The 16812-nt window shown below is 42.1% G+C and overlaps 1 protein-coding gene across 1 annotated transcript in view; it reads left to right on the top strand.

Moving 5' to 3' along the window:
• The first annotated feature begins 412 nt into the window (after positions 1–412).
• The window catches only part of b3gat2 (beta-1,3-glucuronyltransferase 2 (glucuronosyltransferase S)), a 62661-nt gene continuing 46261 nt past the window's right edge, over positions 413–16812 (top strand). Inside the window, exon 1 of the mRNA XM_086258323.1 lies at positions 413–1486. Coding sequence (XP_086114449.1) covers positions 953–1486 — 534 coding nt within the window. The 5' untranslated portion in view covers positions 413–952. The remainder of the gene's footprint in view (positions 1487–16812) is intronic.

Consider the following 16812-nt stretch of genomic DNA (forward strand, 5'->3'; position numbering starts at 1 on the left):
CGGTTACAAAAAGATAAGAGATGAAGTCTGTTTTTTCTTCTTTATTTTTATTTGACATGCACATTTTTATGCACTAAACGGCCAGTTAAAGAAAATAGGTGGTAGATCGAAATAATTTTATGAAGCCTCAAAATGTTCATTATGTCGATTTGTAAAATGATTTTGTCTCTTTAACTCCTTCATGGTGTCCCACGGGTCCACATATCAAGTCCTTCTATTTTATCTTGGAGAAACTGGGCTTGACAAGCACAGCATGAGAAACACAACCTGCGCTGTCTCTTCTCCGGGTGTCTCAGTGTGAGCTGGGTTAATTCTCAGCGGACACTGACGCGCACAAGGTCTCTCTCGCTCTCCCTCCCGCTCTCTCTTTCTCTCTCCCTCCCGAGGTTCCCTCCTCTATCCCGTTTCTCCTCCTCTGCACCTGCTCCTCCCCTCCTGCCTTATTATCCTCAGACTCGGAGCAGCGCTCCTTCGTCCTCGCCAAGTGATGCTCCTCGTCTGCCCGCATCACCTACATCACTGGTTTATCACAGCGCGCTCCAGGTACGGCTGCTCCGGCTCGTTTTGTTTTTTCTTTTCTCTACTGAAAACAAGCACTGAAGAACGAGTGATGGGAATTTAACCAGGTTTCCGTGAGAGAGCAAGAGAGCTGGAGGAGGGTAGGAGGACGAAGAAGCACGCAAGTCCCATCCGAGAGAAGAGGAGGGGGAAGAGGAGGAGTAGTGGAGACCGGAGAGACGGTCCCGCCGGGACAGGGGGGAGAGCGGCGGAGGATTGTGTGCTTTACATAGTTTGCAACGGACTCAGCACGCTGCTGTGTGCGGGCGGGTTGTTGGGAATCAGCTCAGTGGATGTAAGGGAAGAGCTTCTTGGAGTTGCGGTCGGTCGTTCTTCGCCTTTCCGTTTGCGATGGAGTGAGAAAGACCGCGCGCACGGCAACTTCATACCAGCCATGAAATCTGTGTTTTTCAGCCGTTTCTTCATCCTGCTGCCCTGGGTCCTCATTGTCATCATTATGATTGATATCGACAGTAAAAGAACGATCCGGGCTCCAGCAGCCGGTCGGACCGGCAAGACGCAGCGAGCCGTCCGAACCGGCGCACCGGGGATTGGTGGCTCTCAGAACCAGTCCGCCCTGCCGATTATCTACGCCATCACTCCCACTTACGGCCGTCCTGTGCAGAAAGCGGAGCTCACCCGACTGTCCCACGCCTTCCGTCAGGTGCCCCGCTTCCACTGGATCGTAGTGGAGGACTCGACTGCGCGCACGGAGCTGGTTGCGCGGTTCTTGGCCCGGTGCGGGGTGCCGTATACCCACCTACATGTGTTCACTCCCCGGAGGTTCAAGCGCGCCGGGATGCCACGCGCCACCGAACAGAGGAATGCGGCTCTGACTTGGCTCCGGCAGCACCGGAGCAGGCGGGACTCCGGTGTGGTTTTCTTCGCGGATGATGACAACACGTACAGCCTGGAGCTGTTTGAGGAGGTAATGCCTTGCCTTTGTTGTCACTTTGCGTCATAGTTATCTTTCATCACAAGAGTATCGTGAGTGTGGAGTGGGTCTGCAGAAGTGTGGAGTAGCATCTCTGACTTTTCTCCACTAAAATCTGTCGTTTTACGTTTGCATGACAACAACATCCACACAGCTCTATCTCCGTAATATAAACTTTTAAATACTACGTAACTACTGCGTTGCTTTGTCACCTGATATCTGTGTATTACCTAGGTTTGATGTGAGCTCCTTTACTCAGTACATCTTCACTCTCAGGGTAAAAATCCGACTGTCTTTGCGCCAAGCCCTCAAAGGTCACAGGAATTCCCCCTAGTGGTGTTACTGCAAAGGAATTCAAGCCTTCACAAATAGAAGTCCCCCAGTTGTCTGTGTAGGTTCTCAGTCATCCTTGGAACGAAAAGCAACTTCAGTGAAGAAGCTTCTCGGATGAGAGGTGAAACACCTTCAGAAAACTTAAAGAAGTCCAGTCGCTTTTCTTTCCAAGCTCTTTAAATCCTCCAGTTCTTCATGTTGACAGGATCCCACTGGTAAACACCCTGCCTGAGCTTCAGACCCCAGTCTTCCTCAGTCTTAGATAAAATGGTAAAACTGCTCTGGTTTTAAGCGATTGTGTCCAAAATGAGAGAGACTTTACCAAATGATGAAAATGAATGAGATGAAAAGAAAGGAGTAAAGACAATGATGGGAAGATGGAGAGTTGAGAAGAATGAATGGAGACTGTGGTGCTGCAGTCTTCTGTCTGTTAGCCCTGAATTAATTTAGTTAGCTCTGGATTTTCTTGGAGCTCTTTGAGAGTTATTTTGAATTTCAGGAAGGTGTACTTTTTTAATTACTTAGATGGATATGAACATTAAATATTTCATATAATCTCATGTAAAATGCTCTGAGGCAATATTTCCCCTAATAAGAGGCACTTAAAATCGAACTGCATTGACTAGATGTGGACTGCGAAGCAGACCTAATGATATGCCAGTATTGACCTTCTCGACTAGTAAAGTGATACCTCCATACAGAACAACATCTACATGCGCTGTGCTGATGCATGACTGTTGTTTGTATCTTTGGGAGTTTCTTTTAACAGGCATGCTTAAAGTGAAGCCTGGGTGTATTCCTTTAGCAAAGTGCGTAGGTAATGAAGACAAAAACAGCAGAAGCATAATAAGCAATAAAACAGTCCTCTCATAAATGAGAGTCTGGAAGAATGCCTCTAATTGCCCCTCTCGCTGATTACTGCCCATCACTGATAACTGACTGCAAATCTAAAATTACTTTAGTTTGTACCAGTAATGAAATTTTAGAAGGCAGAGCATTGTGAAGTAAATTCAGAATAGTGCAACTCTATATACACATATGCGTTTGTATATTGATTTTCTCTATCTGAACATTTCCTGGCATGCTGCAGAATTTAAAAAACAAATGTATGTTTACTTAGAAAGGCTTTTCCTGTATCCATCACTACCACTGCCCGTCACAATTTCCTAAAGCCCTTCATGTAGTTCTGAATTGCTTTTTTCTGTGGCAAACAGTCCAAGCCCCAAAAGCACACAATTTGCAATGATGTAAAATCTATTAAAAACAAACAAATATTCACATTTCAGATCCAAGCAACAGTTCATTTTTGCTCAATAAATTACTTAGTGAAGGTTAATAAATTAGTAAAAATATTTGTAGAGTAATTTTCTGTAATTTGTGCTCATTATTTACACCATGCAGAATTTAAATAAAATAAATAAACAGAAAAAAAACTAGAACTGCAAACACGTCGAGAAATATCCTCATTTCTAAACAATATATTGTTATAAGTGCAGAAGTCAGGCCTATTTAATTGAAATTCGAACCTGACTAATACCGATGCCAAAATATGGTGATTTAAAAATCCAATGTGCCACATGACACACACACACACACACACACACGTGTGTGTATGTGTGTTCTTTCATAGACAGGAAACAAACAGATTTCCCTAATATTTGTTATGTATACTTATTCACTTGTTCACTTGCTCTGCCCATCTCTCTTGGAACAACTGATTGTTGTCTGTGGGAATCCAACTGTGTTTTCCGAACAGGGACGTGGTAGAGTGTCCCCTAGTGGACAGAATATGCAATGTTTTTTCTTCATTATTTATTTTTTCAATCTTTATTTATTGAAATCGTTCAAATGCCGCTAAAGTAGAGCAGCTAACATCTGTAAATCAGAAGTTACAGTTAAACTACTGATTCAAAGTGCACATATTTGCATACAGAGCAGCACTGAAAAAGCTGAAAGGCTAACATTGTAGATTAGAGGAACAAGGACAAGAGTGAGTGGTTGACTCAATGATCTATTGGACACTCACAGTGCCAACACAGTCTTCAAACTGATGGACCTAACCACCAGGTATGCAAAGGTTCAGGTACAGACTTGTTTCAGAAGAGCAGTGACGTGATTAGGCTTCCTTCTTTAGACGATTGTCCAAATAAGTTCACCATCCAAGACATAAACATTAAACACTAAACATAAACATTGTTGGAATGTTCAAAGGGCCAATAAATCCAATACAGCAGAAGTAATTATTTGCATCACTTAAGAGCATAGAAATTCTAATATAACAACAATAACATGCTGACTTTAGAAAGCACTCCCCTCTGTTGCTTACTCAATGGTGCACTTGGGCAAAAATCCACACCATCCTGAGCCCAGAGTACCAAAGTACAGCCTCCTCTGAGTCTCAGTGCTGTATTCGCTGACTTTGGCGGAGTGTAAAGGCCGTCCATTTGATTTGTTGATAGCACATTGTCTTCTCTCTGTCCTCCTTCCTGTTTCATTTCCCAGTCCTCTGTGCAGTTAATGGCCTGTCATAGAGAGATAATAGGCTGTCATACAGCAGTAATAACCTGCAGAAACTGTCCGCAGCTTTAGACTGATGACAGTAACTTTGCTCAGTGGGTGGCAATTTCACATTAGGAAACCTTACATCATTTCAAGAACAAAAATGATTCATGCAACTAAAAAACATTATTTCACAATAAACCTTCAGAAAAATATATCCACTGTGAGATTTTAATATCATGGCAGGCATGCTTTTGTAAATCTAGGTATTAAAGGGTGAATTTAGATGGTCTTAAGCCTTTCATTATACAAGACAACCTTGTGGCTAGAAAGCAATGTCTTCGTAGTGTGACTACACAAAAGTTATAGTCTTCATCTTGTTTTATTTCCGCCGCAGTTATGTATGCTAATACTAAAACTGGATCCTTGATCACTCGTCATCATCAATAGTTAATTTTACACACCTGCCTCATAGGGATAGATAGAAAATGGGCAGTCAGGGTGTATCTTGTAGTGTTAGAGGTACAGCTGCTTGTCACTGGGCCCTAATGTACAGCTGCTGTATCCTTTGCAATTTTCTACAATTTAGAAAATGCTGTAAATAGTTTCTGATGTGTGCCATTCGTCAGAACGTAGGTGAACAACACAAAAACAAAAATGGTATGTTCTGACAGCAAAGTGTTAGGGGCATCAGCAAGGATGACTAACACCTCACAGGGTTAAAAATGTGCTAAATTAGACACAGGGTGCCTATTGACATATTGTATTTCATTATTCATGCACACAGTTGGAAATGAACTGTTTCAAATCTCTATCTGTCCTCACTGGTAACAGAAGGAAAGGACAATTTAAACCCATCCTTTGCTGTGAGACATTGGGACTAACTTCTTTCTCCATCTTTCAAAAGGCAAACAGGTTTTTTGACTGGTAACAACTGTCCCTTTTTATTTTATCCCTACTTCCAAGCGTGTCTATGCTACATTTCTCATTGTTGTTGGACAAATATTATCAAGACATACACATTGATTAGGATGTCACTTTATGTTATGTTTATCTTTCCTGGAGGACAAACTATGTGATGGGCACATGTCTGGAATAAGCTAATATTTGGCCTGACGAATATAGGCGATTTATTAGCTGAGCTACTTAACAGCAGTGGCTGAGTGATTACAGTGAGCAGTTACCTTTCATTATAGATAAGTAAATATTATAGATAAGCCATGGAATTAATGTACTATACTTAGAGTGAAGAAAATCCAAACTTAATGCATTTTTGAATGAACAAAACTAGACTGAAAAGTGAGAAAAAAAGTAAAAGTATTGCTGTTTTCATGTCTTTCTTTATGAATTCATGTTTAACAGCCTCTGCTAAAAATGACATTTTAAAAGCAAATAATGATTTTCATTGTATGACTTTGTGTATTAACCCACCCACTTATGCACCAGCTCCACAGAGTAGGGGTAATTTTAACATAGAGATGTGTACTTTTCCAAATCCTTCAAGCTGTAAGCTACAGAACAATTATGTAACTGATCATTTATATAATGTATGGTTACTGCTGGATATATTCAGGCTGAATATATAAACCTCATTCAGTATTTTGAGATTAGCCTCTAAACCTGACCATTTTGCATGTGGCTAAAACAAACCCTCCAAACCGCCGTAAACTTTCCATGCCAGCTCTTTAGAGCAGCGTTTCCCAACCACTGTGTCACGGCACATAGGCGTGCCATAAGGAAATGATCCGGTGTGCGATGGAAGATTATCTGGTTCCACCTGATTAGTACTCTAAGCACCTGGCGTGAGTAACGGGCAGAACAATTACATTCTCTTCCACTAGAGGGCAGTGCAACTACTTGCTCTAATTAAATGGGTTGCCAACTTCCAGTAAAACAGAAGAAGAAGATGAAGAAGCAGTGAGATAATAGTCACGATGCAGCGCCTAATAGCAATAGATAAATATCTGAAAAAAAAGTAGTCAGTCTGAAAATTCCAACCCAGATGAAGGCCCTAGCATGAGTAGTGCTCAAAATGACATTTTTGTTTGGTGGTGTGCCGCGTGATTTTTCTAAAGTGAAGTATGGGAAACATGTGAAACACTGCTTCAGAGAAGCTGAAACTGACATACAAACACAAAATTAGATATTCACATAATCAAGGTTCAGGCCATTACGCACTGAATGTGTTGCGTAAAAACGCCATGAAATCCAGAATTTTCCAGATGTGAACATGCCAGGTAACCTATATAGACACTGAATAATTGCGAAAAATTTGTCCCTCAAAAACACACTGTGATCAAAATGGAGTCGATATCAAGCGATGGTGAGCTAGTCCTGATTTTACTAAACCAAAAACGGGAGAAACTGAGATTCTGGGTTCATCCCGTTCTCAATAGAAGACAGCTGCAGGGAGAATTTCATGGTTTAATCCAGGAGTTGAAGCTGTATCACGGCTGCTTTCGTACATATTTGAGAATGTCAGTACGGCACTTTGAGTACTTGTTGAAAGAGTTGGGACCACATCTGAGGAAGAGAGAAATCATTTCAGAGAGGTGATTGTGACACAACAAATGTTCTTCCATGCTGAACTCTGTGTTTGTGTGGTTGATGAGATGTGCTTATACACACCTGAAACATCTACAAAATCAACTTGATCAAAAAAAAAAGAAATGGCGCAAATTCTTCCTCCTTATTCTGCTTAATCCCCACAAAATATTTGCATGGATTTTATGCCTCTGGTCTATAAATGTGTAAATATGAATTAGGAGTTAGTGTTGGGGTTGTCACTGATGACAACTTGATTTAAGAGGCAAAAAGTAAGGCATTTCTGACCTACAGTTGTGCAGTGAACAACTGCTGGAGGAAAATCAGCGTCATTGGGTGCTGATTACATGAAAATAACGTCCAGGCTGTTATCCTAAAAGAAGCAGGCTACAGGCTACTGTTGCAGAGTACTGAGCGAAATGTGTTACCCCAAACCTGTTCTCCTCCCCCCTTATGAAAAATACATTGGTACCAAGCAAATGTTTAACAGGCCTCCAAAGTGTTTCCCATCTTTCTCCGGCATCACAGTCAAAGCGACAAGTCAGGTGGAAAAGCATACCATTAAGTCGAGAGCTAAAGGGTGTATTCTTCATTTCTGCACATTAGTCAGGCCTCAGTTTGGCACGGTTTATTATTGCACATGACACGTTCCGGCTCAGTCGCCTCCCAGCACTCAATATACTGGCAGAAAATGCAAGACTCTGCATTTAATGCCTCCCATACAATTATGGCTTGATTGGCCCTTAACACAGAAGCCTGTTGGTTTCTTCAGGTGATTTTGTATTTTTGCCCTTAGAAATCAGTGTGCTGTCGTCATGGGAACGTCCTCTTTCCAGACCACATTTCTTTAGTTTGAATCGCACAGATTTTTGTCTTTAAAAATATCAGAACTTTCAGGTAACTTCTCGTGAGGACAGACAAGCTTGTAAATTGCACGTAAACTTCATTTATACCCACCGTAATGGAATTGTTACAGGGTCTGAAAATCTGTAAGGGGCAGTAAATGAGGATTCGTTGATGGTTTGGGAGTTATTTTAGGAAACTAGTATGTCCCATTGCACAATGGTAGGATCTCTCTGGTTGAGGGAAAATCAAGAGGGGCCAAGGGGATTTTAATTTGGCTATCCATTAATGAGAAGTAGCACTGTACTGCACTCAACAAATTGATATGTGAGATCTGGGATTGCATTGACATTGCTAAAAGGATGTCCAATCATAGAATCAGCTTGGTTTTAAGTCCTACGTTGTTCTTTGGAAATTTCCTCTTGACTCATAAAGTAATCAGTTTAATGTTAAATGCTTCATCTGCAATAGGCTTTTTGCGTTTTGTAGGATTTATCTAGAGCCTTGGAAATAAAACTGGCAGAGGCACAGGCCAGAAATCAAGATAATATGGTCAAGCCTTGTTGATGATATAAACCCAAACCCTGTGTTTTAGTCGACAACAGAAAGAACTTTTGTTTTAAAAATGTGTTGAGGTTTACCAAATCTGTATTATCCTTTAAAAGCTTGCTCGTAATATTAATATGTAAATTGTTCATTTAAACATACTCACCAATAAATCCAGTATTTCAAGCCTAACCCCTTCTTTCTCTGGGTGAGTTTCTTGGTGCACAGACCGTCAGCATTAGCTGCGTAACAAGCAATCAGGAAAATTAAGCTGTGCCATTTATTTTTTTTCCTCCACTCTCCATTCCTGAAAAGCTGACTCTGGGGATGGAGGCTTTTTCAGCTGACGGCAGTATGGCAGAGCTGTTTGATTCAGCTGCAGCAACCTGTCAGCCAAGCAAGACTTTCGTCAGACCTGTTTTGAATAATTGAACTCCCCTGGCCCCGAGAGCTCCATAGCATTCACAGCAACTATTTTCTGGAGCAGCTACTGTAGGAAACAGTGCTGAAGTGTGACTCAGGAACACCTTTCTTGGATGGTTCCATAGTAGTAGTAGTAGTAGTAGTAGTAGTTCCATTAGTAGTTCTGTGGATGGAAGATTTTTTGAATTTTGAATCAGATGGTTCATTCTCTAAATACTTCCAGATTTTCTTTATACTTTGATGTGGTATTTGTTTTTCCTTCTCTCACATGTTTTACATCCCACTGGGGAGTCAGTTTGATGGTCAGTAATGATGTTTTCACTGGAAACATCCCAAAGACACACATATATAAACATCCAATATATCTGATCACATCACACAGCAGACTCCAGCCTGCGAGCGGCAAGCTGATGAGGAGGCAGCACAAAGAGAAACTGGTGGGATAAAGGAACCAGAGGGAAATGGGAAATTCAATTTCCTCTAACCCATATGAGCAATTATCATAATTACATAGTGTAGTGGGAGAAGCGAGGGGTGGTAGGGTTGTAATGTCAGGGAAGTGAAGCAGAAAGGAGACAAACCCTGCAGAGAGAAATTGTCCGTGGTAGGGTCGGTGAGAGGATAAGGAGGGTGGAGGGAGGAAGGTGGTGGAAAAGCTGAAGGCTTTTAAGGGCCAATGTAAGTGTAAAAAAAGTGTTATGCACCAGCTCTCTGCTTATTTCCACTGCCTTTTTTATCTGAATTGTCAGTTTGACGAAACACCCTCCCCGTGCTCTCTACTCCCTCATCAAATCTCCTGCATTCTCTTATTCACCAGGGTGTGTAACAATGACTGGGATGCATCCACGCTGAACAGAAGCTGTTTTATTTGGAGATAAATATTTTTCTATGATTTCATAGTTTCATCATAGTTTAGAATATATCTACTGGTAATATTGTATAATGTCACAGAAATATTGAAATTGAATTTTGGTTAGCAAAGATTGATGTGATGGTTTTTTTAGCACCTGTATGTGAGGATGTTGGTAACAGTGGGATGTTTGATGATGCGTTGCATTGTTGCAGTCATGGAGGTTCGTGGATAATTTTATCTGCTAATTCAACATATTGATCACTGGCTGGTGTCCTTCCCTCAGGATGTGTTCAACATTAGAAGGAGCGTTGAAGGACATAGTCCAAGCTTTTGGAAAGTAGGCTTATTTGCATTCTTTCAGAGAAACATCCGTCTGATTTATTTGTGTTAACACCAGTGTTGGGACTAACGCGTTACTTAATAACGCGTTACTGTAACGCGTTATTAAGTAACGCGTTACAGTAACGCGTTATAGTAACTACGTTATTATTGTGGTAACGAGCACGGTAACTAGTTATTATGCCAAAATCAGGAACGCGTTAGTCGTTACTGGGATTTAGATAGGCTCGTTACTCGTTACTTCGTGTGGTGGCATCGCGGAGCTTCCACAGATTCAGTAACATTAGCAAGTGGTGGAGGTCAGCAGGTGGAGGAGGGAAAGGGGAGGCAGGAGGAGGAGAGATCCGAGGCAGCCGCTGGTCCGAGTGTCAGGTGAACTGAACTTCAGGTAAGAAGTTATGACCTGCAGTCTATCTGGGTCAGATATGAACCAAGTTTAGGTGGAGTTTATTTTCGTTATGCTGACTTTTTCCGTACTGCGTGCTAGCTAGCATGACGGAGTTTCTATACAGCTGGGTGGTGCTATGATGTTACTGATGTTGAACTTTATTTTGTTCATAAGGTTAGTTAGTAGAGTTGCCAACCGTCCCGTAAAAAATAGAATCGTCTCGTATTCAGAGAAAATATTAGAACAAAGAACACTTCTCCAACATGTGGCAAGGACTCCAGACCATTACAGACTACAGGACCACCAAACCCTCCCCCGCATCCTCTGATGTCTCCTTCCTCAACGAGCTCAAGAACTTTTATGCTCGTTTTGAGCGAGGGAACCCCACAACCACAACCAAAGCAGACGTGACGCCAGACCACCAACCTCTGACTCTCTCCCCCACCGATGTAGGAGCGGTGCTGAGCAGGATCAATGTCCACAAGGCTGCAGGTCCTGATGGCATCCCCGGGCGTGTTCTCAGAGCGTGTTCTGAGGAGCTTGCAGGAGTGCTGACAGACATATTCAATCTGTCCTTGGCCCACGCTGTGGTACCGGCCTGCTTCAAATCCACCTCCATCGTCCCGATACCCAAAAACTCCAACCCATCTTGCCTCAATGACTACCGCCCAGTAGCACTCACCCCCATCATCACTAAGTGCTTAGAGCAGCTGGTCCTAGCACACTTCAAATCCTGTCTCCCCCCCCACCCTGGACCCCCACCAATTCGCATACCGCCAGAACAGGAGCACAGAGGATGCAGTCTCCATCGCACTGCACTCTGTCCTCTCACACCTGGACAACAACAACACCTACGCCAGAATGCTGTTTATAGACTTCAGTTCAGTGTTCAATACAATCCACCCCTCACAGCTCATCAGGAAACTGACAGACCTGGGCATCAGTTCCCTCATCTGCAAATGGTTACTGGACTTCCTGACCAACCGCCCCCAACATGTCCGGCTGGATAACCGCTGCTCATCTACAATCACAGTGAACACCGGTGTACCACAAGGCTGTGTGATGAGCCCTTTCCTCTACTCCCTCTTCACCCACGACTGCAGACCTGCTGATGGTTCCAACACCATCATTAAGTTTGCAGATGACACCACGGTGATTGGCCTCATCAGTGACAACGATGAGGCCGCCTACAGGGAGGAGGTGGATCGTCTGGCTGAGTGGTGCGACACAAACAACCTGCTGCTTAACACCGAGAAGACCAAGGAGCTCATCGTGGACTACAGGAGGAATGCTGACCCACATCCACCCATCCACATTAAGGGGACAGCTGTGGAGCGTGTGAGCAGCTTCAAGTTCCTGGGAGTCCACATCTCCGAGGATCTCACCTGGACGACCAACTGCTCCAAGCTAGTCAAGAAGGCTCACCAGCGCCTCTTCTTCTTGAGGACTCTGAGGAAGAACCACCTGTCCTCAGACATCCTGGTGAACTCCTATCGCTGCACCATCGAGAGCATCCTGACCAACTGTATAACAGTCTGGTACGGGAACTGCTCTGCCTCGCACCGGAAGGCGTTGCAGAGGGTCGTGAAAACTGCCCAGCGCATCGCCGGAGCACCACTTCCTGCCATAAAAGACATCTACAGGAAGCGGTGTCTGAAAAGGGCTGGGAAAATCATCAAAGACCCCAGTCACCCATCACATGGACTCTTCACCCTCAAACACACAATAATAACACGGACTGAACCACCACTCACAACCACCAGCACTTTATATAGTCTCTGTAGGAATTATCCACATATCTCACTTATCTTAACTGCACTACTGTATAGTTCTGTGTAAATAATCATTCTGTACATACAATAATCTTTAATCCTACAACTGTTTACAACTTGCATAGTTCCCATTTCTGTATAACTGTATATCTCAGATTTCTGTAAAGTTATTTATTTCATATTTATATCCTGTACATAGCTTGTACTCACTACAGCCTGTACATACCTATAGTTATAGAATATTCATAACATACTTCATACCGTGTACATTATAACACACCATAATAGACCCATTTCTGTAATATACTTAAATATCTATATTATTGCTAATATATATTGTAATATACCTATATCATGGCTAAAGCACTTCTGGATGGATGCAAACTGCATTCCGTTGCCCTGTACCTGTGCATGTGCAATGACAATAAAGTTGAATTCTATTGTATTCTAATTCTAAAATATTAGGCGTTTCGTATTAAGGTGAAAAGGAATGCAGTTTGTCCCGTACATCAGCTAGAATGGAAAAAGACACAAAGCTGGAGCTGCACAGCTGCCTCTTCTTCTCTCATTCTCTCCCTCTCCTGTTTCTACTTCAATCATGAAACTGATCAATGATCAGCTGATTGGCTTTTCTCTCTTGTTTGTTTATCACTCACTTTGCGCCAGAAAGAGGGAACCAGCGGAGGTCGCGCTAAACAACAGCAGCACGTTTAAGCTTGATCAGCTGTTGTTAGAATTTATTTGATATTAATTTCTAGTATCAGCTGATTTTTGCTGGAGCCACAGCTGTAAAAGCTGCTGGTCATGATGTCGGTTTGGTTATCTGGTGAGAGGGAAACATGAAGATGAAACCAGGAGATGTCCTTACTGAATCATCAGAGCTGAACAGGTGATGGAGAAACAGGTTTACCTTTTAGGTGACATGAATGAGTTGAAGTTATGAACTGTTTCTGAGAGACAAATAACACCAGGATCCTTTTTCTACGTAGCTGACAGCTGGTAACTGTGCAGGGACGGGTCTAAAATATCTAGCTTTTAAAAAATAATTATCTGAATCTAACAACAAACGATTGATAGATTGATACATATTTACCATCAAAACTGTGTACATCACTGTCACAACAGCGTTTGTTTTCATTCAAAGGCTTTATCATCAGCAGATTAAACTGATTAAACATGCGACCCCTCTGGACAGCTGAGACAATGAGACAGCTAAACAACAACAACAGCTGGTTATAAGGTTACATTACACCAGGTAATATTAGGCTCGGGTGTCTGAGTGTATGAGAGTTAATTTGCTAAGGATCCGAGTCCAGCAATGTTAGATCCGCTTAAAAAAAAAGCTCTCATTCAGGGACAAAATGGTCTTAAAAACATAAATAGTTTTTGTTGTGTGGGCTGATAATGTTGTTTTTGTTTCTGGATGGATTTAACCAGGATGAACAATTTCATAAACACAAATATTCCATTCATTACAGATGTGACGGATTGTTAACTGAACATTAACTGGGATGATCCAGAAAGTCAATGAGATATAATGCAGATTAGGAAACAGGAAGCATTCAAGGACTTACTGGTATTCACAGTCAACTGAGGAGGAAGCTTTGTCCCAGATTAATTATAAACAATTGCTAAGTTATATCAATACAAATTAAAACAAGTACACTCAAAGAGCTCAATACTTTATTACAACATGCTACGTCAGCCTGTTATAGCATCAGTGTAACATCGTAGGACATCATATAGCAAAAAAGTGTGTTGTACAGCTCTGTCCGAGCTCTTTCGGATGATATATTGCTCGATATAGTTTCTTGGAATTTTTTTTTTCCTGTCAACTTTGACCTTGGGTGCTAACAATGAAGGTCAAGGTCAGATACACACATATTTGGTGTGATCTGGACCAGAATTTCACCAAAATTAAATCAGCTCGAGCGTTTATTGGTATCTACTATCATACAAAATTTGAAAATGATATCTTGAATCCTGTGGATGCTAGACTGCTAACAGACAAACCAACAAGCAAACAGCATTGATGACATAGTTCCTCCTTTTGGGGGAGAATAAAACCACTGGATTTACCATATTTTCCTTGTACACAGAATTATGATGTGTATACAGTAAATATACACTTACACTGATGCATTCGCATTTGACAGCAGATGTAGAGAGGTGCGAATATTCTCCTTTACGCGCACGTACCTTCAGCTCATCAGTTTTTGCCACATAAACCCATAAAGCCTTGAACATGCACACATATCATGCACCATTGCATCAGTTTCATAGCCCATACTCAGCCCCTCTAATTCGAGTCATTCATTTTCTCCTACCTCATTTCTCCCCCTCCCTTTTCTCCGATTGCCTCTGCCGTGCATATTAATAACACGCAGATAAAAATACGCTTGATTAAAATCGCAGCCGGCCCAGCCACCCCGGCACTCGTCACTGCGCGTAAACAACACAATGATGGCTTGCTCCCTCCGGGCCAGGAGGCAGGAAACGAGAACATCCATAATGGATTTCATATACTTCATCATCCAGAGTCTCTTTGTGTGTACACACAATTCACTTCTCACCTATTTGTTTGCAGAAAGGGGAGTCAGAGTTGATTACCCAACCAAGCTCTGGTGCTCCCAGACAGAGTGTCCTGGCTGCAAGTCAAATGAAATGTGATTCTTCTCAGCACTGGATGTTTTACCCCCAGCTTTTCTTTTGTTTACTTGTAAATAGCATGCGTTTACTGACTGAGCTGGCGCCGCTGTAATTTGTCAGGACTTACAGGTTGTCGAGCGCTCGGCTGCATCTGAAATTATTTTTCATGTGATGAATTATTTGTTATCCCAGCGCGGCGTCTGCCCTCTGGTGAAGATATTCATGTTGATAATGAGACGGGAGCTGCGGGCTCCACTATACGTCCTGAACTGATGCAGGATATAGAACGAAGGCCTTCACAGATCTATCAGTGAAGCAAAGAGAGTGTGGAGAGTCAGAGCTTGTCACCAAGTGTTATCAGATGGAGGGGACGAAATGTCAATTTTCTTGAGTCATTTGCTTTTTTTCCCAATTCTACGCCCATATCTGTATTTGTACACATAGATTTATTTTTCTCCATTAGAGCATTAGATTGCACACCTGCAGGCCTGAACTAAAAGTCAGGTGACAACCAACTCAATAATAATACCAGCGATTCATGGCTGGACCCACTTGGCTGAGGTCCACCGCCTCATCTAGAATCCAAAACACAGTGGTTATTATCCTGAGGGCTTGTTGATTGTGGGGTAGTCTTATCACTTTGTTTCTGCTTAGAGTCAAAATTGGTCCAGAAAGACAACTGCACCTCAAAGAAAGCGTGTGTCAAGAAACTGGAAGTATTCCAGCAGTGGCTGCTTTCCACAGTCAGCTGAGGAAGAAACCCTTTGCTGCATGATCCTTAGGTCATTTAGCCAGACAATAGTTCTCAAGAATCAACCAACCAAGGCAACCGACCTCTCTAGGATTAGATTTAGAACTTGAGTTATCTTACCCATCCATTTCTTATCCATTTGAGGTCCGAGTAATCATTGACCCAACCATAACCCCATAACCCAGACACTAGGCAGTCAGAATAAGTCAATTTTTAAAAACTAGATTTTTTTTCCCCAAGTCATGAAAATCAGGGAACAAGGAAGAGAAGACCATTTAACCAAAACCAAACTTTTGGTTGGTGTCTTTTTATTCTTTTTAATCTTCTTGGAACAGCAAATGAAAAAAAAAACCTTTAAGAGAAAACTTATGATACTGAAAAGGACTTCATTTCAAAAGTGACTGCCACACACATACTGAACATACTAAAACCACCTGCATTACATTATAGTCCATTGAAAGTTTTAAATGACTTTAAAGTTTGATTCTTGTGTGAAGATGTGCTGCACCTCTCAATTGTTTATAAAAAATATTTTGTGGCTTTTATCCCCATATAATAGCTTGCAAGGCAGTGGCATACACTATTAAAGTAGAAAATATAGTTAGACAGACTTTATTTCACAGGACAAATCCATCTATCCAGCGTTTCTTGTTTGTTTTTTACAAAGTGAGTTCCCCCTTCTCTTCTTAGTCTGTGCTCACCTGTCAGCTTTGACAGAAACATCTGTATTTGCAACCAGTTCTCATTTCCACAGGTCAAATGTTCCTGTTTTGTCAGAGCCACTGTCTCTCAGGGATACACACAACCTCCCCTGTAGGCTGCTGGAATAGCTCCAGTTTCCTGACCTGCTTTTGAACTTTGTCCTCCTTAAGAAAAGCCTCTTTAAATATGCCACAGAAGCCAACAACACATAAAATATAAAAATGAAGAAAGAAAAAGCATGTGTCCGAGAGCTGTGAGAAATCTGTTGCCTTATTCCTGCTTCTTATTTTCAAGTCAAGCCAAAGTGACCCTCATGTCACTGGGAAATGAACCACTGCTCACAGTGGGCAGCCAGCCACTGTTAACATGTTACTGCCTCCTCCACTGGCAGTTACAGCCTCTCAATGTACATTTTCAGCCGTGAGCCTTCCCGTGAGCTGTCCATGGTGCTGAAACACAAACTGTGTTTTTCATTCCTCTGGGAACTTCCATTACAGATCCAGAAAAGTTGATGTTGTTATGAAACACCAACTCAAAATGATTTGTTTGTGTTTGTGTTTGTGAGGGGGAAGTGTCTAATGCCATCGTAGAGGTGGGAGAATTCCTGGCAAATAAAGGAGATTGTTGTGGTTGACTGGATTTGAAATGGAGCCTCCTTTAGGGCTGGTGCAAAGCTGT

The sequence above is a fragment of the Aulonocara sp. 'chitande type north' Nkhata Bay genome, linkage group LG13, assembly GCF_057382095.1.
Source record: "Aulonocara sp. 'chitande type north' Nkhata Bay isolate Kocher_YH1m ecotype deep benthic linkage group LG13, A_spYH_male_GT1.1, whole genome shotgun sequence".
Taxonomy (NCBI): Eukaryota; Metazoa; Chordata; class Actinopteri; order Cichliformes; family Cichlidae; genus Aulonocara; species Aulonocara sp. 'chitande type north' Nkhata Bay.